Source organism: Triplophysa dalaica, chromosome 10, assembly GCF_015846415.1.
Source record: "Triplophysa dalaica isolate WHDGS20190420 chromosome 10, ASM1584641v1, whole genome shotgun sequence".
NCBI classification, from domain to species: domain Eukaryota; kingdom Metazoa; phylum Chordata; class Actinopteri; order Cypriniformes; family Nemacheilidae; genus Triplophysa; species Triplophysa dalaica.
The window spans coordinates 10,566,374-10,592,222 of NC_079551.1; the positions used below are offsets into that span (position 1 = coordinate 10,566,374).

The 25,849-nt window shown below is 40.5% G+C and overlaps 1 protein-coding gene across 1 annotated transcript; it reads right to left on the reverse strand.

Annotated features, from left to right (window-relative positions):
- Positions 1–405: 405 nt before the first annotated feature.
- dot1l (DOT1-like histone H3K79 methyltransferase) lies at positions 406–24,265 on the reverse strand. The gene is given in 30 exon segments (XM_056758274.1): positions 406–4,523; positions 8,227–8,826; positions 8,905–8,969; positions 9,061–9,269; positions 10,229–10,788; positions 10,869–10,920; positions 11,009–11,155; positions 11,240–11,348; positions 11,432–11,877; positions 12,193–12,318; positions 12,406–12,543; positions 12,633–12,661; positions 12,664–12,733; positions 12,821–12,912; positions 13,023–13,136; positions 13,274–13,375; positions 13,378–13,501; positions 13,778–13,861; positions 13,959–14,000; positions 14,450–14,556; positions 15,366–15,434; positions 15,581–15,660; positions 15,779–15,834; positions 16,077–16,139; positions 16,806–16,900; positions 17,484–17,712; positions 18,247–18,310; positions 18,433–18,507; positions 18,593–18,636; positions 23,562–24,265. Coding segments are annotated over 30 exon segments (4,080 nt in total). The 5' UTR covers positions 23,643–24,265; the 3' UTR covers positions 406–4,515.
- Between the last annotated feature and the right edge of the window lie 1,584 nt (positions 24,266–25,849).

The window sequence follows — 25,849 nt, forward strand, 5'->3', positions numbered from 1 at the left end:
CAAACAATCGGAGCAAAGCCAACTGGTTAAAAGTAGAGAGAAGTACTTCTCAAAACACAAAGGCCTACTTCAGGTCAAACAAGTACGCAAGCAATTCAATCTCTCTATAACTAACATTTGTGTATGATTGGTTATGTACAGATATTACATTTCTTGCAAATAATGTTCTACATCACCTCTATTCCAACAACGCTTATATTTTTATAGACTAAGGTTGGTTGGAGTTATGTTAGTATTTTACCATTAGTTTTTGGAAGTCTGGTAAATTATGGTATGCAAAGTGTGTAGCAATCTTACAGTACAATATAAAGCACAGCTTGCAAATTTAAATTGCGATGACAATTATGGGTGTAAGAGAATATGAATCGCTTCAATCTAGTTTATTCACCAAAAAATGCAAAGAAACAGAAGAAATTTAGATTTTTATTAGAAACACTTTATTAATATCACTTAACAAAAGCTGCAATTTAAAATATGAATAGAATCAGGCATTATGATGAAAGCACCAAACATATTGAGACGAATGTGACAACTAAGAGTTTGCTGTTAATGCACAATTATTTGCTTTCTACCAAAGAGTGACTCTGTGAAATGAAGGAATAGGTATTACACTTTTTTTATTTGAGGCAAATATTTCAACTAAAGCTCATATAAACTCTGAGCGCATATGTATTATTAAATGAAATTGCAATCGCAGCTAAATAACGTGCAGTAAAGCAAACTCCAAAGGTTAACCCCTTCCCTTCCTGTCAATATCCATTAATCTTTGTCTGGTATGATGACAGCTAATGTTTTAAACGTTTTTCCTGAGACACTAGACACAATCTACGAGTTTACATATTTCAAATCTGACAACATGTCAAAGGACTCAAGTTGCCATATGCAATATACGACCTTGTACACGTACCTGAGAAAATGCAACATCTGCAAGACTGATGAACTGTTTTCAATTTTAAATAACTAAACATCACTTTTCAGAACTATTTAGTTAAAATGAGACATCAGAATAAGTAAACAAGCTAAGCTTGCATTGACGTTTTTAAAATGTTTCCGCCTCTTTAGCACAACGTAAGAGGCGTATGGATTTCATAGCTGCATTTCCATGTTTAAAGTGTAGGAGAGCACCTTTACTGTTGTATTCGGGATTATGAAACCATAACAAAACTATCATTGAAAAACAGTCGCAAATATATCAAAACACAAATTGGCCATTGAAACAGGTAACATTAACAATGATTATTAATCACTACAAAAAAAAAAAACTCAGTGCTGGTAACAATGGACTTTTTTACCTATTTCATCAAAAGTCCTTAGTTAACAGAAAGACCATTACACAATATTCTTATTTTATACACCATCATCTACTAAACAGCATTTGACTATAAAGCTTGGTTGAGGTTGATTTTTTCTTTGAGCACATACTAAAGCAAAACACAAAAATACACGATAAAGAAAAAAGGACGCAAACTATAATTAGGTTTAATCCTGCTTTGTCTCCATTTGCAAAACTGCAGTAGCTAGTGACAGACCGATATATCGGGCGGGGTGATATTTTGCGATTATAAGAATCAAATAAAATTATGAAAAGTCATAAATTAATCGGTTTAAAAATATGATTTAGTTAATATTATATCGGTCATTAAAAACCCACATCGGTTCATCGCTAGTACAAGCGCACTAACCACCTCTATGGTCGCATCAAAAGAACCTCAAGTAACTACGATACGCAAGAAAGTTTAAACTCTAAAATACAAGCAACACACTCTAGGACAGACAGGCTTTGATAGTAGATTGTAGCTTTTGGTATGGGCGCATCCGACATCCGTGCAAACAGCAGCAAGAGTTTTAATAAGATGAAGCTGTTTGTGTTACATTGTGGAAAACGATACAACAAATATTTCATCCCAAAATAAAAGTCTTTGTTTGCTCATCATCATGACACCCAGAAACCATAAGCGTTTGGTTTAGTGCAAAAGATGACACTGACATTTTCCTTGCAATTACAATGAATGGGGACTTGAGCTTCCAAGCTTCAAAAAGTGCTCATGCACAATTTTCCAAATTCCAAGTTGTGTGAGACTTCGGTTTGAGAAACATGAGGGCGAGTAAACGACTCGTTTTCATATTTGGGTGAACTGTCAGCACCAAGCCGCCTGGGCCTAAGAAAGTAGTAAAATAAATTTAACCCACAAACACTCATTTATGCGGACGCCAAATGTCAAGCAATAAAAGCAACTAAACGCCAAACGGCACCGGTTTAGTTTTTTATACAAGCTTGAACAGTCAAGTCATGCTTTAAGCATCGACATGTTCGGAATTCAGACACAAGCACCATTAAAGTCAATAAAAAAATGTTCAAAATAAATTTCTGCGACGCGTGATCATCCACGTGTAAGTATTCGGCCCTTAAGAGACCAAAAGGTGTTTCTTCGGTATAAAATCGGCACTATCCGTTCAAGCAGGGTCTGCTTCATGCAATGCGTCACGTAACACCATTACATCATAAATATCGAAGAAATAAATGGCGCGAGGCTTGAACACATCCCTGTTTAAAAGAAGCACCAAGAATCTTTATTCGTTTCTTTTCCCGTTGATATTCTGAATATAAATAAGCACAGTCTTAAGTTGTACAGACAGTAGCACCATAGTTTTTCAGACCGCGAGTCAAGTACAAACACTTGTGCTCTGACACAAAACAAAGAGCAATCGCAAACAAAATCAACAACAAACAAAATATTCAAATGATAAATAACCCAAATTATATACAATTATAGTCTGAGAGACATCATCATTCACAGTACAAAAAAACGTAGAGTAAAATACACAAAGGAAACGCAAGGATGAGTTGAAGTTGCCCAGTAGTTTCTTTTACTTGTTTTGTGATCATTTTGCATTTCCCCAGTGTGTACGTTTACAAGTGTGTGCTCTGGGCAGGTTTTCCAGGTAGCAGAAAGCACCATGACATCCGAAGGAAAACACTTGTTTCTTTTGTAAGATCTGCGAAGAAATGGTTCAGCACCAGATTCACCTGAATAAGCCTGTACCGTGTAAGACACTGGACCCCGATTAACAAAACGTGCATTGTATTGTAAGGTTCACCGGACACCGTTGAGAGTATGGAAGCTTTAGTATTAAAACAAACTCGACTGATCAACAAAAGCTGCAGTGAACGTAGTGATTGGTTAACTAACTTTGTTTCATAACTTCTTACAGGCATCTTCTCATTCTGTGGCTCATTCCCTGCAGAATGCTTGAATATTTGTGTCTTTCCGGGAAGGTGCAGTTGTGTAGGTTGTATATACAATGAAAATTCGATTGAATATTCACGCCGTGTAAAACATTAATAGTCTTTCCCTATGACATATAAAAGCACGCAAGTATTAAAATGATGTATGCCGTTATGATTGCAGAAACTGCTCCACAGGTAAAGATATCCAGTGTAAAAATTAAAACATGAATGAATTATAGATTTTTTTTTATGTTTGTCAAGAACATGTACAGGTCATATTTTACCCTAAAATCAATCAAAATAAATTGCATGAAGAAATTTTTAAGGTAAAGATTATTTTTGTATTGATTTTTCAATAAAGCACATATCCATCAATACTGTAATGTGAACAAATCTCTTTAACGTCAACACATCCAGATTGCGTCACAGCAATGAGATTCCTTTCTACATTACAAGAACAAAAACTTACAAATAAATAAATAATCAAATAAATTAAGGTCCAATTTGCATGATTTTGGACAAAACATGATTTTGGGGTAAAATATGACTCGAAGATGTTTTTGAGAGTTTCACCTTTATACAGCCAGAGCTTGTGGTTTCTTCATTTCTTTTTCATATTCCTATAGACGGCTAGTACAATTTATGCTATGCTGCTATAAAACAGGATTATTGCCTGAAACAATAAAAATGTCCAAATGTTTTTTTTTTCGAGTCTGAGAAGCTCAAGCTATAAGGATGAAATCCTTGCATGGTGATTAGAAAACAGTTTCAAACGGTGCTTCAAACATTTCACCCGATAAAGAGTTCCTCATAAAAGCCACATTTGTTTCCATTAATAACAGCAGCAAGGTTATAAAGATTCTCACAAATTTTTTCTGTGTGTACGGCCCATGTGACTAGAAACAGCATTCCTAACATGTAACACACTTCCCAACCCGGAGAACATGATCCATTGTGAAACCACTACAAATTTAGATCGAGTTCCCCAACCATGAATTTTAATTTAATGCAAGCATCTGTAAGGCCTTGTTAAATAATAATAATGTATAATTCATGACTCTAAGCATCCCCCATCATTGTGCTACCCTAAAAAGGATTAACACACATAAATCTAAATATGATTTATGGGGGGGGGTTCTATGGAGCTGCACCTTAGATGGGTTCAGATACCCAAGCCAGTGTTACAGTGGCGGCTTTAGCAAACGTTTGAGCACCGGTGAGCAAGTTGAGCCCATTGGTCCACGTCTGTCCATTGCATAGGTTAAATTGGGTTGAGGTAGATTTCGTCAGTTACCTAGGAAAAGTCAGGGGTAAAGAAAAAAGAAGTTACACAATTAGTGAATATTTAACCTGTAAAAGTCAGGGATCAACAACAAAAAAATCATCAGTTAAAAGCTGGACACTACTGGACCTCTAGAATCACCTTCATTTTACAGTCACACTGCTTTCAAATGATTATTCGTGAATAAAAAAATTGTGTACAGTGTACAATAATTATGAATATATGATAAACACATACATGTTTATATTTAAGAAAAATGTACATGTGTACGTTAATGCAAATATTTCTACACATTTTTATATTTAATTTGTTATACATCATTTATGTTATCATATTAATATATACATTTATACAAAAAAGCTATTAAAATGCCAGGGTCGGCAGACTCATTTCCGGTCATATAACACTATCCAGTTGTTTTTGCTTAATGAAGTGTTCAGCGATGTAGAGAGGATGTGTCATATAGCTTATATATATATATTTTTTTAAAAAAATTAAAAAATAACAATATTTGCCGGCCAAAAAGCGTCTTTTTCCTCGTTCACTGATATACAACCAGAAATGAGTCTACAAAAGCTCACTGGTGCCATATTGTGCAACTAGCGAATTTGTATAATTCGCACAATCACGTTCGTAAATTTTTGTACGATTTATTTTTGTGCTGGTTACATTTAGGGACGGGGCTTCAGTATTATTTTTCTAATAATGGTACGATTCACAGCGTGTCAACTCATACAGAACAGTCACTTAGTAAAATAGTTGCAAATTTTGGTGAGATATGGCTGCTAAAAACACAATAAAACGTTTAACGCACAGTTCGCAAAAAGGTCATATTGTGGTCTTTTGCTTACTTGGCAAAAGTCTTTTGCTTGCTTACTTTATCCGCATTGATTTCATTGCTTGTGCAAATATTATTTAGCAAAAACAGTATAAATTCAGACCAATAAAATGTCCAAATGCTTCAACAAAACTCAATTCTTATTGTTGACCCCTGAACATATTACAACACTTTCAACCATTAATTAAGCCGGACAGTTCTGGCATAACAAAATGCATCGTGGACATGAAGCTACACAAGAAAAAGCAGCAAAGCGTGTCGCGTGTTATCATGCCAACACCACATACCTTGTTGGACTCATAACAACGCAGCAGCTTCCCTGTATCCTCCTAGTAAGAGTCTCTTCCCATTCAGCCCAAATCCCCCCCCCCTCCCACACACTGCCGTGTCCTATCTGGGCCGACTTCCGGGGTTCTGCGAGGCCACGTAGGACCCCTGCATACCCAGAGTCCTCCAAGAGCCCAAAGCCCCGGCCCCACCTGAACCCGCACTGCTCGAGTGGTGCGGAGGCAGGAGGTGCGGGGAGTAGTGCACAGCGAAGGGCCGAGATGAACCGGAGGTGTTGCTAGAAGCAGCGGTCAGCGATGGGGGGGAGGGTTGGGAAGGGGCGGACGAAGATGTGGTGTTGAGGAGCGGGGGAAGGGAATGGGCGGGCGGGGAGGGCGCGTGCAGAACTGTCTGTGTGCGGCTGGGCTGCAAAGAGCCGGAGGGCAAGAACGAAGCCCCCGGCTTGGGGTTAGTGTCCAAATGCCTTTGCTGGGAGCCTAGATTTGCCCCGGACTGCTGAGAAGAGACTGAAGGCACCAAGTGGTGAAAAATCCCTGCGGACAAACAGCACGGAGAAAAAGCAAAAGATAGAGAGAGGGGTGGGAGAGAGAGAAAATGGGGGCTCAGCCAGGTTATGCACAGCAGCAAGCCAAACAAATAAAAATAAGCACATAAGCAAGGAGGCTGTTTCACTGATGTACAACAAACACCAAACCTAAACAAAGACATGATAGAAGCAGGCCTGGTGGATCCTTTTTCTGGTCTTTCTGGAACTTTTGGTTTGAAATGAGGCCTTAAACATTGTTTCTATTCTCTTCAGAGTGCGGGTACACAGTGAAATGCCTCAAAACCCAAATCCAAGAACTGCAATGAAAGGAATAGTTCACGTAAAATCAGAAATTCTCAATTTATTCACTCTCAGGCCATTCTAGATGTATACGCCTTCTGTCTTCAGTTGAAAACTGCTCTCTTGTAGGGTGCTCATACGGCAAAGCTCCAAAGAACATCCATCATTAAAGTAATCCAAATTACTCCAGAGGGTTAAACAAATGTCTTCTGAAGTAATGTTCCTTACATATAGATATTTTAAATATAGATTCATATTTTGCGTTAATTTAGCAAAACTGAAACCAAAAGAAAGGCATAAGAGAGCTAAATTCACATATGGTGACAAGACAGTCAAATCTCATGTGCTCTTGTAATATATAGTGAAAAGACAAACAAGAACCAATGTGATTTGAATAAACATATTGTTTCACTTCAGAAGACATTTATTCATATTTGGATTACTGCAATGATTAAAATTTGTGCTTCTTGGGCCTCTATACTATATGTGACCCTGTCTGTTTATAGTTAGTTTAATTCAATTTTGCAAAGAAGACCATGAAATAAATTGTAACACACATTTTTTTCGAAAACAGGTAATGTGCGTTCATTGCGGTAAATGAGATAATATGGTGGATTTCGGTACATATTTATCAAATTGTTATTAATAATACTGGATTTTTTTTTTTTTACATTACGTTTATTTTAGTGCTGTCCAATTGATTAATAACGATTGATCAATTTTGTGGATGTTTATTTATGTGTGAGTTGCCTGAAAAATGTTATGTATATATAAATGCACAGACACGGACATTTGTATATGTAACAAATATTTACTTAAATATATGTAATTTACATTATGCATAAATATATATTCTTCATATTTCTTAAATGTATGTTTGTGTATTTATTTACACATTTAAATATACACCCTACACACACATATATTATATAAACACAAACATTTATGTTGGACTCAATCCATCGTTATTAATCGATTTGACAGCTCTAGTTTGATTATTTTGCACATTAAATACCAAACGTTGATTTCAGTCTTTGACATGGCCTTACTCTGTCAATATTAAAGATATCAGGGACATATTATATACGCAAAATGTTTATTATACGCATACATTATTTTTCTATATTATTAATGTTTGTTGTACACATTTTATAGAAAACAGCAAATCATCAAAAAAACACAAATTAACTGGGTTTCCAAAGACAAGGCACATATTTTGAAGAAAATCTTAAATTTGTATTCAACTTAAAGGAATTATATACATCCGGGATGGCATGAGGGTGATAAATTGTGGATTTTTATTTTTAAGTCGACTATTCCTTTAAGACATAACACCCAGAAGAAATGTGAAGGCTGAACAATAGCAATCTCATAAATGACTCAAGACTCAACAGGTCCAGATATTTTCAAACAGGCATCTAAATTCCCAGTATACAGCATTAAACTGTAAAAATAACTGGAAAATCTACCTTAGTTTTGAATAGGGCTGGGACGAATAGTCATACAATTATTATGCTTAGTTTCACAATGAATTACGGTTAAATGACTCCACATTTAATGTGTTCTTAAACCCTCCGGTCATTTCCTCTGGGTGTGCAGCTTTAGCCTCTGCACAGTAAGCTTGTAAATCAACAGCACAGCAAGCAGTGTGTGAGAGTTAGGCGATGTTGCAGCGCTGGGCCCTAACTTACCTTACCCCACCACCAAGAGACCATTCAGAACTCAGATAAACTCTAAACAAAGAAGACAAGATGCCAACTCACCTCCTGCAGCGCCTCCTGCCAGTCCGGCGCTGGAGAAACTTCCCAGGGTCGAATGTCCGTTGACTAATCGCGTGCCTCCGCTGGTGGGTGGTCCGGGCGCCTGAACTCCAAATAAGGACTGCAGGACAGAAGCCCCGCCCAGTGGGAAGTACTGCCCCACTGAGGGAGACGAGGAAACAGAAGCGGCTCCGCCCACTTTCCCACTTAAGATGCCTCCGGTGGCTGCAGCAGATATAAAGAGATTCTGGCTGGCCAATCCGGTCACAGATTTCAGGTCCCAATCCCTCGATTTCTGTTTTTGGGGAGGCCGCTCGGACGCGTTCACCACCGAGCGACCACAGCCGTCCTGACTGAGGAAGAGGTTAGAGTTTGCGTAAGGCTCCCGTTCACCTCTCCTCTGTTTCTGGTCCGAGTCAGAGTCCGTGCCCCCTCCTGCGCCGCGGGAGGCCCCTGAGCCGAAGGGTGGGTCCCCCTGGCGGAGGTCTGAATTGGGCTTGGGATCAGAGATGGGGGAGAAGGTGGATTTCCACTTACTGGCACCTGAGGAAGAGGAAACATCGCTGCTTACGCTGCTGGCACCCGATTTACGTCCCTGCGAACCTGTTAATGAGATGGGGGCGTGGTTAAACGTCATCAACTACAAATGATTGATTATTAGCTAATAGAACATTTTCATACCCATTTCAGAATCTCTGATTTGTCCATCTCTGTCCAAAGAAATGGTCGAAATTTTTCTTTCAATTCTAAAAGAGAAAACAGTTCAGTAGGTTAAGAATAGCAAACAACCATACAGTCATCGTGGATGAAATGGATCTGAAAGGAAAGATGTATTACCGGTTTGAATTGGAGCCGTCTGGGGCAAAAGAAGCACCCTCTTCATCTGAACTGGGTGGGGAAGAATAGCGGCCTGTGTTGTTGAGCTCTAGAGGGCGCTCTCTTTTGAGCACAGGTGGCTGATCCAGATCTGGACCGCATGGGCTTCGGCCTGACTGCTCAGGAGAGGAGATGGCGGAGATCTCTAAAGGCTGGTTAATGTTGTTTACCTGGCACGGGAAAAAAAATCTATGCAACCTTTCCCATTTTGATATTCTGACTTTTACTATAAAGAATCCTGTAAGTAACTGTCTACCATCAACATGAGAAACAGAAAAGATCACTTGATTTCAACATGTTAATTCCAAGTTTAAATTGTTTTTAATAAATTGTATTAAATGATGAGAACCCGATTTTAAAGTACATCTTGATAAACAATTATTATTTTTAGATTTTATATTATATTCATATACATTATATAATTATATAATGAATTATTACAAATTAGGCTGTTTCTTGATTCAACTAAGGTTATAAAAAGACTTACCATTTGTTTAATACAATTTAAAGATTTTAAATAATTTAATAATATGTTATAAGAGTGATCCTGTAGCAGAGTTACTGTAGTTTTTAATTATTAATGTTTTGTAATGAATTAACTTATTTTTCTATTTTTAGTTGTCTTGATTATTGTAGTTAAATACAATTTTGTTGTGTCCTTTAGTTAATTAGTCATTTTGAATAAACTTTTTATTATCATTAAATTTTATTATATTTGTTATTTTGATTGTTTATTTTTATAGTGTTACAAACTATAAATAAAAAATAACATTTTTGTTTTACATTGTTAACAACATTAATTTTAATGTCAAATTTTGGTTTCTTGCTGGAACATTTCTTATTTTCATTTAAGCTAAACAACGTTAAAACAAGCTAAAACAAGTCGTATTTATTAATGTTAAATAAACAAATAAATGTTTCTAAATAATCATTTTAAAATAAATAAATAAATAACAGAAAATGTGTTGAGTCACTTTCGACAGAAACGTATGCCAAATGCATAAAGATAATAAATTTAACTTTGAAGGCTGCAAGATAAGTTATGCTTTGAAGTACGTGTTTATTTTCCTAACACCAAATCTAAACAACAACAATAATAATAGAGAAGCGTTTCCCATCATTAACTCACCATAGAATTAATATTAAGCGGAGATCCAGAGGAATGACTCGAGCAGCCAATCCCTGGCAACGACCTTCTCTTGGGGGAGGTGCTGGCGGGCACGGCCCCGGAAGAGCTTCGCTTCCGGCGTCCGCGTTTGCGTCCCTCTTGCCCGTGGGCTCCTGACGAGTGATGGTGGTGGTGATGGTGGTTATGATGCTTACTGTGATGATGGTGACCCTGCTTTACCGACCCGTGATGCATCCGTGGACCTCCCGTGGAGGACGATGATGAAGATGAAGAAGAGGATGAGGAGAAAAAGATGCGACGACGAGCTTCACTGTCCAAAGGTTCCGTGTCGGATTCCGGGCCTGGGCGGTCATGGCCGTCCTCGGCGGGGAGTCTGGGCGGACCGTCGGCATACTGCAGCACCCCGCCGGTGCCCAGAGGAGAACTGAGGCCGGAGCCTCGGGGCGGGAGGCCAGTGACTGGAGTGCTGTGGGGGGGCGGGGAAGGGACGTTGCAGTCTTGATCCTCTGTCAACATTGCAGAGTGAGAGCCATTCACCAACCCTGAGCTGGAGGAGTACCCTGTGAGGAGGAAGTAGGTTAGTACAAAAATGAAAATTAAGTGGGACTTTTGCCTGAGGTAGACGTGAGAGTTGGCTTACCGTTGCTTTGTCCTGTAGCCTCACGATTGGACACTGGACTAGGAGTGTTTAGCTACAAAATGGAAACACACCACTTGAATTACTTGAACAACTATGTAAGAAATAAATCAAATATCATCGATTTCCTCAAAAGTGTGTACCAGTCTTTCAGCACGGTTCGGTAGCACCACACTGGCCAGCGGGATGCTGACAGGAAGTTTGTTGGGATGCACAGTGCTGAGGGGGATACTGATTGGCAGACTCATGATAGTGTCACCCGGGGCAGCAGGGCTCTTCTCCTTATCGGCCTGCGGAAACATAACAACTGCTTAAAGTCTCCTGACCGGACCTTGCTTATAAGTGGGTGCACATAAACAAATCTTTGTGTTTACCCTATCTGTGCCCTTGGGTGTGGTGTTCACTGGAATATCAGAAGAATTTGGTGAGGAGCAAGCCTGTTTTAATCCCAGAGTCGGAGATGAAACCGCACCAACGTCACCCCTTAAAAACATCCAGTGAGTGATAAGTGACCCGTGAACTCCAAAACACCCCAATTGACAAAACACGTATCATTTTAGACTGACCTGTAGATGTTTCCTATCAATCTATACTGATTGGCAGCCGAATCCTGGTTGAGGTGTCTGCGAAGGGCTATCTTAGCCGGAGAATAGCGTGTGTAGTCGGGCTGGGGTTGCCCTAGCTGCCTTGTTCTCGGGTCTGGGGTGGGCGGGACCATCTCGTGGTCTGGAGAAATGGGCAGGTATCGGGTGAGAAGCTCGTTCTTCGTTGTTCCAGCACCACCGTATCTGTCGTAGCCGGGCGAGGCAGTGCCGTTGATGGAGAGTTCGGGGCTGAGGCCGTTGAGCCCAATTTGCGGGGTGAGTTTCGGGGTGTCGTTGTCCAGTGTGGGGCGAGGCTCCATGACAGGGAGGGACCTTCGGTATGGGGATACATCACATGGGCTGTAGGATGACTTCAGCTGCAGAAGTTCTTGTTGCCTCTGGCTCTTCTCAAGTTCAACAATGCTGATCTGTGAAGACACAAGGAGGACGTAAAAACAAATTCAAATGATGACCTGTTCAAAACTTGTATGACTGTTTTTTCTGCAACATGTGAAAGATATTTTGAAGAACGTTGCCAGCCAAACAAGACTGACCCCTATTGACTTCCTTTGTATGAATACAAAACCACAGAGACATTTCTCAAAATACCTTTAATGCCCCACAGAGTCATACAGATTTGGAAAAGCACATGGGTTAAAAAATGACGTCATTTCTATTTTTACATCATTAAAACTTTATAGTATTCCATTTGCTCTCAACTCTGAGGAAAGGGTTTGTAGTACCTGGAGTTCCAGACAGTGGCGCTGTTTCTCCGAAATCTGCCTTCGCAGAGCTGCTTTCTCTTTCAACAGCGTCTCCAAACACAGAGAACCCCAATCCAGCTTGAGCTCCTCACATCGAGACCTTAACTGACAAACCCACACGCACATGCAGATTAGAACCACAACATTTCATTTCTCGAGTTGATCTTGCATGCCTGATTCTGGACCACTCACCAGCACCAAACTCTGATCCCTCAGCTCGACCATGTCTCTCTCCAGCTGTTTGGTTTGTTCCCTCAGCTGCATGTTGTGGGATGTGATCTCCTTCTGAGCTTGCACCAGGTCCTCCACAGTCACGGCCCTCACGCCCAGCTGTCATAGAACAAAAACCAGGGTTAAACCTTAAAACGGATGCTTACAAACCCATCCTCTGATTGAAAGACACATTTTCGCTGGCGTACCTCCTCTAGTTTGGACTGGAAAAGATCTTGATCCTCTCTTTATGAGAATGACAAGCGTTGAGCAGTTGCTGGGCTTGACATGACAGCTCCGTGTGTCTCAGCTGGTGATGAACAAAATGAACGTTAAGTCATTTCTGACAAGATCGTAAAAAAACAATTTAAGAAAAACGAAGAGACAGTGGTTTTACCTTCTCCTGTTCAAGCGCTTGTTGCAGGCTGTTGCGGTACTGTGGAGTCTTCATGTAGGACATGAACTGGAGATACTGGACTTTGATGTTATCTAGAGCACGGATGATAAGCTTTATGTTAACAATACTATCAACTACACATCTAGTGTGGATAAAACTTGCTTCCATGGGACTGAAATGGATATCACGGATGAAATCTTACCGAGAAGAGCCTGCAAGCCTGGTGGAGTCGGGCCCAGGAGAAGCTGGTTTGACGTATAATGGTGAACTTTAGGAGGTAGCGGATAAAATGGGCTGTGAGGTGACTTGTATCCATCTGTGGAAGGGATTTAAACAAACAAGGCTCAACGTAAAACAAAACTATAGTTACTTTCTATTTGAGATAAACTGAATAGTCTGTTAATAAAATGTATTATAAATACGATTATGATTGATTTGAGATTAGTTTCGTACCCTTAGACGGGGCCGCGGAGAGGGTCTTGGCGTGCAACAGATCTAGGGCGGTCTGGCTCTTCTTGCGTTCTGCTGCGGTCGCAGTGGCGGCTTTCTTGGGTCTCCGCGCTTCCTGTTGCCTAGCTTACGGCCTCTGGCCAGCAGTCTGGCGCGGCGGGGTTTGGGCGACGGCTTCACGGCCAGGAGCGAGTTTGAGCGCTCGTCTTCAACACCGGATTCGTGCTGTGTCTGCAGAACAGAGTATATTGAAAGTGAGGATTCACACCTTGCTACCAAATCCCAATGGATAAAACCCAGAAAATGTATCTGTCATATCAATGGTACATTGAACCATAGCTCATCCAGAACAGGTGGACCCCAGATTTTTGTGAATTCGGTTGTAACGTGAAAGTCGACTGATACTATTGGTTATTTCCTCTCTATGTTGTTTGAATGTTTTTCTAAAGAAGTTTCTTTTAGAGGGTTAATAAAGTCATCACATTTGAATAACTCTTGTGGTCTCACCTTGTGCTCCTTGGGTTTGGTGGGTGTTGTGGTGTTGCTCTTGTTTTCTTTCTGTAGGCGCCTCCTTGCGATCTCCTGCTCCTCCTGGACCAACAACAAACAGCTCAGATGTCATTGGAAATGATCTAATTCGTGAACCCATAAACAAGACATTAAAGAGTCAAACTAACATGAAACTTACCCTGAGTTTAGGATTTTTGAGACTAGAAAAGTAGTTTTCAAGCTGCAAAAGAAAAAACAAGAGTTTGGTTAGAAAAGCTACATTTACCAGCTACATTTTAATACCTTTGTTTGTGCTTGATCTAAACTCCAGCTTTCAAAAAAATAATCGTATTCTGTATTTATTAATGTAACAAATGAGGAAGCATTTTATATTTTGTCTATAGAACAATAAATTGTATATATACAACTACAAATAGTATAAAAGCCAGGGATAAAGACACTTGTATAAAAAATAGATTTTCTTCAACAAATAAGCCAAATAAACAAAAGTTAAGAGAAGTTAAAAACACTTTAGATATGGAGGACTCAGGCTTCAGCAGGTAAATAAAAGTATGTTAAATATCTTTGTGTGTCAAGCGAGAGAGAGCTGCTTAATGCAAATCAAGGCTTCAATTGTAAACATCAAGAGGATCAACACAACCCATGTGATGCAAATAAAAGTGCACTTACTATGGTGCGGTCTATCGTATGAAGATAGTATGACACTGGCTTTCCCGTCCATGAAACTGACCCTCTCAACGGCGACAGTTCCACAACTCGCATTATTGTGCCAATATCTATTAAGACACAATAACAAGTTACACACAAAAATACACCCTTAAATATAGATATCTGATGACATTGTGAAGGAGCATGGAATGATGGGATCTGTTGTCTTCAACTCCACCGCTGATGGTCATCAATCAGACGGGAACGAGAAATCATGTTAGCGGATGAGGTAAAGTAATAAAGTTTTATAAATGTTGTGTATAATTGTGGTCCATAAATTATTGACAGGTCTAAACAAGCAATTGGCCTGCTAGACGCTAGACACTACTTCCGAATTTGTCCAGGAGACAGTTGTCCAGCGGTTTCTACGTCAGCAAAGGCGGTATCAAAGGGTAACGCAGATATGACACTACTGACAGGTGGCTGCACTGCCGGTGTCCGTTTAGTATGGCAATTTTCTCACGATTTACAAGTAGTTGGAAACATTTGAGATATTGTAAGTACTTAGCCGAACAAAATATATAACACTTGCCTAGAGGGTGTTTGGATATTTTACTGAGAAATTGTTACAAACTACACCTTTAAGATGTCATCGCATCACGTTTGCGCTCCGAGTCAAACTAGTGTTGATACTTGAGCTTCTACTCTTAGAGCATGCAAATATTGTTGAAGACGAATATTCTCATAGACGAAGTCTGCTGTCAGAATTTAAAACAAGTTCATAATAGTAATTAACCGTGACTTAGTAGTGCTGTATGGAAAAGGACAGTCACTTCCACGCATTGTCACATCGTGTAACAAAATCCTCATCATGCGCTGTTTCTCCCTGCACAGAGCAAATGCAAAATCTAAAAACAAGGGTTTGTTCAAAACTTACCGCTCAAGTTTCGGCTGTTTATTCTGAAGTTAAGAGGTGCAAAGGGTTTTGAGGAAACAATTTTCCCACCTAAAAGGGACAAGTTGGAATTACACACAGATCTAAACACTGACGAAAACCCTCAACAGTCTATTCATTCAGACAAGAGGTTTTATTGCAATTCGAATCATAAAAAACGTCTAACAGAGGTCAAAGGTTTGGATTTGATTACCAACCTTCCTTCATGTTGGCGAAACGTTCCTTCAGCTGGTGGTCCACCTCAGGACCAAAGGCAAAGTTATTCACAAAAATAACACTGTAAAAAAGCACATTAAACTTACAGGGCTTGTAGACAACATGCATGTGATGAAATGAAATGACATTAGTTCAGTAAATCCCATTGATTAAGAATCCTGGTTGGTTTGCGATCATACCTTGTGTTGGCTATTCGTTCCTTCCACTCTTCCGAGAGAAAATCTCCTCTTTCCAGCTGCCCCAAACAAGACCAAATGAAATCAGTTTGCACATTGTTCTTGTAGCTCAGTTGGTAGAGCAACGCCAAAGTCATAAATTTGATTTCATGCTAATTCAAGGACCAATAATCAAAGTACTTTTTTGTGTGGCTTAAATGTAAATGTGGAGCAAAACACAATTGTTCATTCAGAAGAAGACGGGTGTTGTGGTTTTCATAATATTCATAAAAAGGGATTACATTAAAAAACATATGATTACCGTGTACTCCCCGTGCTTTTTGCCATACCACTTCATCCAACGCTTGAACTCTCCGTCCATCGACTTCACACGAAAAAATACAAATGCAAACAGATTATGCAAAGCAATTACACATTACAGAGTAAGTGTAATTTAACATCTTATTTTACCAATAAGATGATCAGGATCCATGTAGTAGAGTAGGCGGGGCGAGACCGTGGTTCGAGTCCGGTGAGTAATTGTGAATTAGCGCCAGCTGTGCGCACACCGGGCTCGAATCACGTAGGAGATGGGAACATAACATAAGTTCGGGCCCGGTCCTCTCTCTTCGACGGTCCGGTCGCTCGTTCCTTTTATGCTCCCATCTCCTAAGTGATTCGAGCCCGGTGTGCGCACAGCTGGCGCAAATTCACAATTACTCACCGGACTCGAACCACGGTCTCGCCCCGCCTACTCTACTACAATCCAATAACAAAAGTAAAAGTATGCACATGAATCTACAAAAAGAACAAGTATGCACGCACATCAATCTGTTTTTAACATCATCCTAATGTTGAAGGCTGAGTTTGCTCCTAGACATCCACGTGCCCATTAGTAATTTGCATATTACATGCCTACATTAGCTCCATATAAGGGCGTTCATTATTACTACCTTATTATTTGTGTGAAAATGTTCATATGCAGATTTCACATATACATGTTAAGCAAAGTAGATCAATTATTAATATTTCCCATTACAGAATGACATACCTCTGCATAGGTTGCTGGAGTGTCTGCTTTCTCCACGCCAAAGTAGTGTTTACAATTAGTGGCAGCAGCGACCTGCAGAACAACCTGACCAACACCTGCAAATCAGGAACACAAGATTAACATCAAGAGGAGCAAGATATTTTTCTATTTTATTAATATATACGGTAAATGGCGAAAAAGGATTCAAGCAAAAGAACAATAAGTGTATCACTGCATTAAACTGTCGTTGTTAAAAAAAATCTTTTTAATTTAACACTGAAGATGTAACGCTGGATTTGGAGATCATTTTAAACTGATATATGGAGCCGTCTCCCAGCGCTAAAAGATGCCGGACATGAACCGCATGAGTTTTGTTGGCAATGGGTGCGCACGTGCTTTAGTTCAGCCTACCCTTCCCCCCCCACGCGCCGTATGCTTTCTGAAATAATCGTAGAGCTGTATCTATCTTTTATAAACGAGATCATACTAAATTCTCTTCGAAGATACGACGTATGCAATACTACTCTATAGGTACTCAAGATTAATATGAGATTGTCAGAAACCGCGTGTGTTACGGCCGCTTTAAAAAGTACCGTACTTTAGTATTTAGTAGTCTTTAGAAGAATTAAAACAACAACAGCAAAAGGCGCCCACGTCAAACGACCATTGTTTTATGTTTTTGGGGTCATAGTAACTGACCGCTTCCCAAATCCACAAAGGTGTCTTCCTCCATCATCTCCATCTCGTCGATGATCTGGGCCACCAGGTCAAATGAGGTCTCTCCATACACTTCAGGAGAGAAGGGTTCATAGTTGTTGAGTTTCTCCGGGTCGGTGACGGAGTGGTTGTAGACCTGCTGCAGGATGTGACGCAGCAGGCCGTTGGAAGGCCGCTTGTTGAGTTTCATGGGCTGGGTGGTTCCTTTCCACTGTGACAAACAGAGAAGAGTTCGGATAGTTCTTGAATAATTCACAGATCATTTTTACTTAATAACCGGACCAATTAGAACTTTATTTTCATGCAACATTGAATCTTCTGTAAGTTGCACGTAAAACAAATATTCCTTAAAGGCGGGGTGTCCGATTTCCAAATTACATTTGTTTAGACAAAGTCGGGCCGAGTACCAAAACAACCTTGTAGCCAATCAGCAGTAAGGTGCACAGTGCACAGGATGGACATTAGTCAAGCAGAGCACTGACGAAAGCGAAAGATGGGTGTAGGGGTGTGTCTGTTTTGGTGATTTGAACATCAACAACGGCTAATCGGACATCCTGTCTTTAAAGTTTTGCTAATATGTTATTTGAATATCAGTTTAATTGCTAAACGTTGTTAAAACAACTAGTGATGCTATTGCATCGTAACGTGTGAGCGGAGTGTATTATAACACCTCTAATAAAAGGTCTATTTAGTAAAGTTCCACAAGAAAATGCAAAGAATTCTGGGAAACAGTGTTTCAACTTACCAGCTGGTGAATGCTGTCAATAGCTCTGTTGTATTTGTCGCACAGTCTCTGCATACTCTCAAAGCTGCAATTTAACGTATAAGCCATTGACATCAATATAATGTGAAATTCAATATAACGTTGATTTCTAATCCAACCAGAAAAAGGTATTACTGAAAGTCCCTGTTGTCTTATGGATATTCTCACCTCTTGGTGTCATAGTCAATAAGAACATAGTTCTCCATGGCCAGCTTAAGATCTGGGATCTCCTCACATACCCACCTGGACAAACAGAGGAAACGGGTTGAGCTTCAAAAATCTTGCGTTTGCATGAGACCAACAGAGAAGTAAAACTAAAGCAGCTTACCGGATAGTCTCGATGATTTCATGTGCAGCATCATGGTGTTTATCCTAGAGAGGGAGACAGAAATGACAGGTTTAATAACAACCACAACTGTCACGGACTTCAGGAGACAAGTTCATACAAATACAACAGACATGTGATATTTCCTGCTTGTACTGTAACACAGATCCATCTGTGTATTCAAGGGATACTCCACCCAAAAAGGAAAATTCTGTCTTTGTTTACTCACCCTCAAGTTGTTACAATTCTTATCATTTTGAGATATTTGGAAGAATGTTTGTACTCAGACAGTTTTCCACCACCATTGACTACCATAGTAGGAAAAATTGCTTTATAAACGTCTTTGTTCTGATGAACACAAAATATATTTTTCAAAAAGGTAGGAAAGCAAACAGTTTTGGGGCACCATTGACAGTCATTTTCCCTACTATGGTAGTCAATGGTGGCCAAGAACTTTTTGGTTACAAGCAATCTTCTAAATATCTTTCTCTCTGTTCACCAGAACAAAGAAATGGATACAGATTTGTTACAACTCGAGGGTGAGCAAAAATGATGACAGAATTTTTATTTTTGGGTGACTGTCTCTTTAAATACTGTCTATATCCAATTTATAATTTGATCTGTGTGGCCCCTCAGAGCCCTGTAGCTTTTCTTCACGGTTAATGAGACTAATTCGGCTCTTCCTGCGTGTAAACAGCAGATATTAACATGATGAACTTGCCCAGGCCTGTCGTAATCGAGCCGTTCGAGTTCTACCGCTGCCTGACCCAGTGACCCACTTTCCTTTACCCAGAGAAACTCTGCTAAGCTCCTCCTCATCCAGCAAGGAGCGCTCTTCCCGCTCAGCAGGGTCTACAGCGGCTCTAAACCTCATCCGCCCACCTCTGCCGTCAGAGGCGTCGTGACTGAGAAATGATTGTGAACGCAACAAGTGCACTTAAGCTGGGACGCGGATCGTTTTTTTATTTCAACCGAGTGAAAGAATGAAGTTAAGACAGCTGGTAGCATGCGTGCGCATATGTGTGTGTCGTACTGAATGGCAGGGGAAGTGTGTGCGTGCAAGAGCATACGGAAAACGACAGGCTGTTCCGGCGGTCTTGTGCTCACAGCAACACCAGCTCTATAGCTAAAAATATCCCCCCAGCAATAGGAAGGAGGGGTGGCGGCTGGCGGGTGTCGAATGAGAGCAAAAATAAAACAGTCACGAGCGGGCTCGGGGGTTCAACTGAGTCACAGATGCATAAGTGGACATTGTGTTCACCTCATGTACCCCTTGTGACTCACAAAGGGAGGAGAGGAAATCACGCCTCGGTTATCGCATAATCGAGGAGACCACCTCATGGCTCAACCCTCGTACGAGCGCGGGAGAAGAATGTGATGACTGTTTTTGGCCGGGGGTTTACATAACATCACACGTTTCTGTATGACAAGAGGTTTGTCATGTTAAGTCAAACAGGTGTTGCTTGTAACAGTTCTGAAAATGGTACTGGCTTGATTTTACCAGAACGTTGGAAAAACTAAATTGTCGAATTAAATCATGTAGTTCAAAACCTGTATGATTCTTCTGTGGAACACAAAATAAGATATTTTAAGAAATGACTCTGTTTGTGTAAATACAATGGAAGCTAATGGGGGCCAATGTTGTTAGGTCACCAACATTCTTCAAAATATCTTCTTTCGTGTTTGCAGATGAAATAAAGCCACACAGGTTAGGAATGACATTAGGGTGAGTAAATGATCCCATGCAAGGGGTTGCACAATTAGATCCCAGTGTAGTGTACTTCAGGCAAGAATAAAAACAGTGAAGCCCACCGCTCGAAAGAAAACCCTCTCCTTTTTCCCACTCCAGGTAAGTGGGGCGCTTTTGTCCAGAGCACAATGTAAAGCTGTGAGGAAAAATGACACATTATTGGACGAGGAGCCACCAGCAGCCAATGTGACAGCGGGGGGGGGGGAAACTCTAGCCCGTTTCCCCCCCAAAATTTAACAAACACAAATTGAGGGAATTTCTGTAAAAGCAATGTAAAGTGTCTATGAGACTAAGAAATATTTGAAGTCTTCGGGTGATGACAGAAAACTAAGAAAAACGAATTGTTCTACAGCAAGAGAAATGCTCTTATCTTCATTCTACCCCATGAATTCACCCCCCCAGAAAAATCTGTCATCACTTATTCACCCCCACAACCAAACCCTTTATACAATCCTTTTTACTGTATAACACAAAAGAAAATATTTCGAAAAAGTCTCAGAGGTTTTGTGTCCATACAATAGAAGCTAACGGGGACCACTGTTGTTCGGTCGCCAACATTCTTCAAAATATCTGTTCTGCAGAACAAGAAAATGTTCTCAAGTCAAACCGGTTTTTTATTACTTCTGGGTGAACATGTCCCTTTAAGAAAATCCATAAAAGCACAACCATCCCGACAATTCACCCCTCCCTAAACAAAAATGTGGAAGTCACATCCATAGCTTTTCAAACACGGGTGTCCTGTAATTCGGTTCATCCAACATCACGGCAAAACTACAGCCCTCAGTAGGTGGGGCATGCACCCGTTATCGGCCCAATTCATTGACGGAAGTAATCAGAGGCAAACCGAGGCTCTGAAACTGCTGAGGTCACAGCTCTGACACTACTAGAAAGGACACGCTGAATAACATGAATGAAACACGCAGGAGTTTTGGGTGACGCAGCACGGGCTGAGGTGCTCTGAAAAAAGTGCACTTCTGAGAAACCCACATTCTTGGTTTGCGTAAAAAAGCCGATCTGTAGTATATTAAGCAGCGGGAGGGACAGATGAGACTGTCGCCTCTGTGGTAACCGCAGCCTTTCATCTGCCCCCATTTCCGCCCACGCAAAACAGCTCAATCGTTCTAGGCAACGTAAACAAAAGTGGCAGCAAAACAAGAGAACTTTCCGAACATATTCTTGTAAGAAATGTGATACAAATGAATATGAACTTTATTAATGAGTAATACAGAGCTCGAAAAACCTTTAATCAGATTTAAAAACAAATCTGAAATAAGTGGCTTTTGTTATTTCGCCTTGACATTTAACACTAGCATACGTGTGCATTCGCGTGTGTAGTGGGGGTCTCAGACCACTATCAATTGTCAGAGTAATCTAAACAGCATCACTGGAGTTAAAGGGACAGTGCACCCTTATTAAAAATGATTTCATAATTGGTTCACTCGCACATCATTTCAAACCCATATGATTTACTTTATTCTCCACAACCCAAATATATATTATGAATACATTTACATTTAGTCATTTAGCAGACGCTTTTATCCAAAGCGACTTACAAAGAGTTAGGGAGCAAAAAGCGATATGTCACACAGGAGCCATAATACATGGTGCCAATACAAAGGTACTGGTTTCAACAAAAGGTAGACCACTACCTATTGAGAGAAATAGATATCTATAGATGGATAGATATTTTGAAGATTGTTAGTAACCAAATCGGCTATCGTTGACTTCCATAGAACAGAAAACCCCAGAAACATCTCAAAATACCTTCTATTGGGTTTCACAGAAGCAAGGGTCACATACAGGTTCTGAACCACAAATGGGCGAAATGTCTGTTAAAAAAACTCTTAAAAAAGTCAATCCTCAAGTGCAACCGGTTGTACAACTCCCTCGCTGAACTACTTCCCACTAGCATGACAGTTCGTCCTAACCCACCAACAGAATCTTGCGTGACAAGTTACTACTCAAGACATTTCAGGCGTATGGGTTGGGTGGACATTTTCTCGGGATATATGCAGATGGCAACCAAAACAGCACCGTCCCAATGCAGAGGCTGCCAAATGAGTAATCCATTTCTAGCCAACAGTGACAGATTTGACACATTTGACAACACAATCGTGTTTCAAATAAACGAATGTTACCACATACACCCTGTTCGGACAATAAATCGCAAATTAAATCACGTAAACACCGTGCTGGCACAAAAAATAAGAGCTGGTTATCAATAAGGCTCTAACACTACGGAGAGGCAGTCCCCTCTCTCCTTGCTCGCCTTTTGTTTAACACCCTTCGTGTGATATAGAACCGACAAAGAGCTTGTTTCCACCTTATATGTCCATCCTCATTTTCTGCACTCACAACTGACCCCGTTTTCATTATTCGGGTTATCAGTAGTTTGTGGACTGTTGGCGTTGGTTAAGAAGAGATAAAGTTAGCTAGCACGGGCTGTTAGCATGAGAGCTAGCGTTAGTTTCAGTGTGCATAAATATTCGCTGAACGAATCACATCGCGGTATTTTACGCATAATATTTGCTTTATCACACGGAACCGTTCGCACGGTATTTCTGAACAAATAATAAGACACATACACCCTGCAACGGCAGGTTTAGATTAGTTAACAGTTAGTGGCGGTGTCTCAAACGCTAGCAAGTGTTCTGCCTAGGCAACATGTAACGTCTTCACGCACGTACGAACGTCGGGATTAGATTCACGAGCACGTTCCAACGTTTAATTCGAGGCTGTCAAGATTCGAGTCTAACGTTTAAACGAGACTATGGCGGACAGTTTGCTGTCTTGGTAGGTACTAGGTTTCGAAACAGTCTATGTTTGAGATGACCAAGTGGGTCAGCGGGAGACCCGCGACTGTGTTTCCTTTGATTCAAACACTGATGGGATTATTATCAGCGTTTGCGAAAACTCTTTTAACGCGACGGACTTTGTCTTTTTGGTGCTCTTTAGATCTAAAGACATATTGTTGTTTACATGTATTGATGTAGCATTTTTAGCTGTGCACTTATAGTGGATCCGAGTTATTAAAACACTAACATAAACTAACATGCAAACAACAACACTATAAAACGGCACACAAGCAATATTTCAAGTCTGCACACTGTGTACTCTTTGAATACACATTGTTCTACACCTCCCTGACCCACTTTGCCTGATCGTGAGGGAATCCCGGTGATGTTTTCGGTTTAGATCAAAACAACACAGAATAGTACTTACATATACAGGTAAGGGCCACGGGTAGCCTGCAGCTTCGGCTCCGACCGGCGACTTCAGCTTTAACTCCAGCTTCTCCCCCATTCTCCCCGACACAAGCTAATGGACGATACACATAAACTAGAGGCTGGGCATTTTCCGTTAAAACACGCGTTTAACGCGGTATGATTTCACGGAGGATATCCGAACGAAGACTGGGGAGTATACCGAAAAGACGAGGCGTATGATTTGGCCGATTTCTATCCGGCGATTTAGAGAAAAAGATCGATTAAGCCGAGCGGCTGCTCCGTCTCGGCAGTGCCGCCGCCATCTTGACCGGCTCGCGATGAAAAAAAGCGTGCGCGCGCGCGTGTATGCGGACGTACCAACAGAAATGAAACGAAAGGGAGAGCGGTGTGTGTAAAATGAATGGGGCGAGGCGTGCGTACTCTGACACGCACACACGGCGCGGGGATTTCGTCTCGACAACTTTCTCACATTGGCTGGTTAACGATGACACGGTTCGACAATTAACCGGGCAGTTTGAATCGGTTTGCCGGTGCCAATAACCGTTGAATGGGCGGGACGTACCATTTTCTTCTAGCACATGTGCCGAATGTCAAGGGCCCATGTTTACTATGCGGGGAAATCTCGTTTTTCTTTTCTTTTTTTCTAACGACCTACACTCAGTAGGTTAACAGGATTTTCAAGTTACAATGTAACTGTAGTGTGAGAAGATACAACTCATTTTCTGAACCTAAGAATCAAGGAAAAGTGAGGAGACCTCAGTTGTCAATGCGTCATCTTCACCCAATGCGTCATCTTTACCCACAGACCGCGATGACGTATTTCCGCAATAATTTACATAGAAGAGTACAGTCATGGACTGCGTCCGATTTCGCCCACTACGCCCTCAATCTCTATTCCCTACATTAATTCGCTAATATAGTCCACTTTAAGGAGCGGGTTAAACTAAATTCGGACATTCGGTGCAGTGGAAATGCTAGGGGCGCCATCTTCTGCCGAGACGCGGGAATTCATTCAGCGCGAGCATCACGATGGATAGCAGCTAGTGTACATCGGTTGTACGCTCGTTATTATAATGCATCGTGGGATTTAATGAGTGCACTTAATAATGTCCACTAGGGCTGCGTCCAAATACCCCCATTTGCGGTCTTGGTCACTTGAGAGCGCATGCACGCGACGGGAAGTGAGAGCGCAAGTCTGCCCAATGTGTAAAAAACGCCCAAGTGTAGGGCACTTTACGAACACTAAACCCACACTATCTTGAATACCGTATTCAGGGCGAAGTATATCCCATCGTGCATCACGTTTTGGACATATCATGAGACTTCATGCTCGGGTCTCGCGAGATGTTGCGGAAAGCTTTCCGTTGTAAATTATACAACTACTTTTTGAGGTCATATCTTTATTAATTGTATGTTTGGCTAACATTCATTTATTTTATTTTTTTGGTCCATCTGCTTTGATAAAATACAAATAAAGCGCTAAACAAATACATTTGACTTGACTATATAATTAATTAGATACCACACATAATTTCTTAGAAAAACGTAGGTTGTAGTTATGTATTTTGTAAAACTGCTTTTTATCACATGCTTAGAAACACCACATTATTTAACGTTACATGTTTTGCACTACATGGTCACTTGGGATCTTAACACCCAAGAGAGCACAACCCCAAAACAGGAAATACGTCATGAAAGTAGTCAAGTGCAAAGACCCAAGTGGGGGTATTTGGACGCAGCCTAGGAAATAAGTCACTACTAAAAATGGATGCCCTCAAATAGTGCACTATATTAGGGTATAGGGGCTATTTCGGACACAGCCATATTGTTACATTACTTCATTATATAGCCTTATATTATTTTATTACTATATATTTTTGTATACAGCCTTATATTTATATTCAATAATACTTTTTTTTGACATACTCACGGTCTGAAAACTGTACAATATCTCTAATATCCAGTAGTGGAATTGTTTTTTTCGCTGTATAAATTAAAGATTTTGTTATGACCAAACCTGGAAATGTGCTCATTGGGGAAAATAATACGTTTTGACTACAAGCCCTATTTTCCCCTTTAAGTCTTACAATACATTAAGCATTTAACAGAATACCAAACCATTAAAAAACTGATCCACTTTTGTCTATAATTTATTATTTAAAAGTAATTGTATTTATTTGCTTACACCTCTGTAATGGCACTTGTCAATTCAAGTAAATTCAATGTGCTTAAGCAGCTGAAATACCTCGCATTGTCTATCCAGGTTTAAAAGCAAAACCTGTA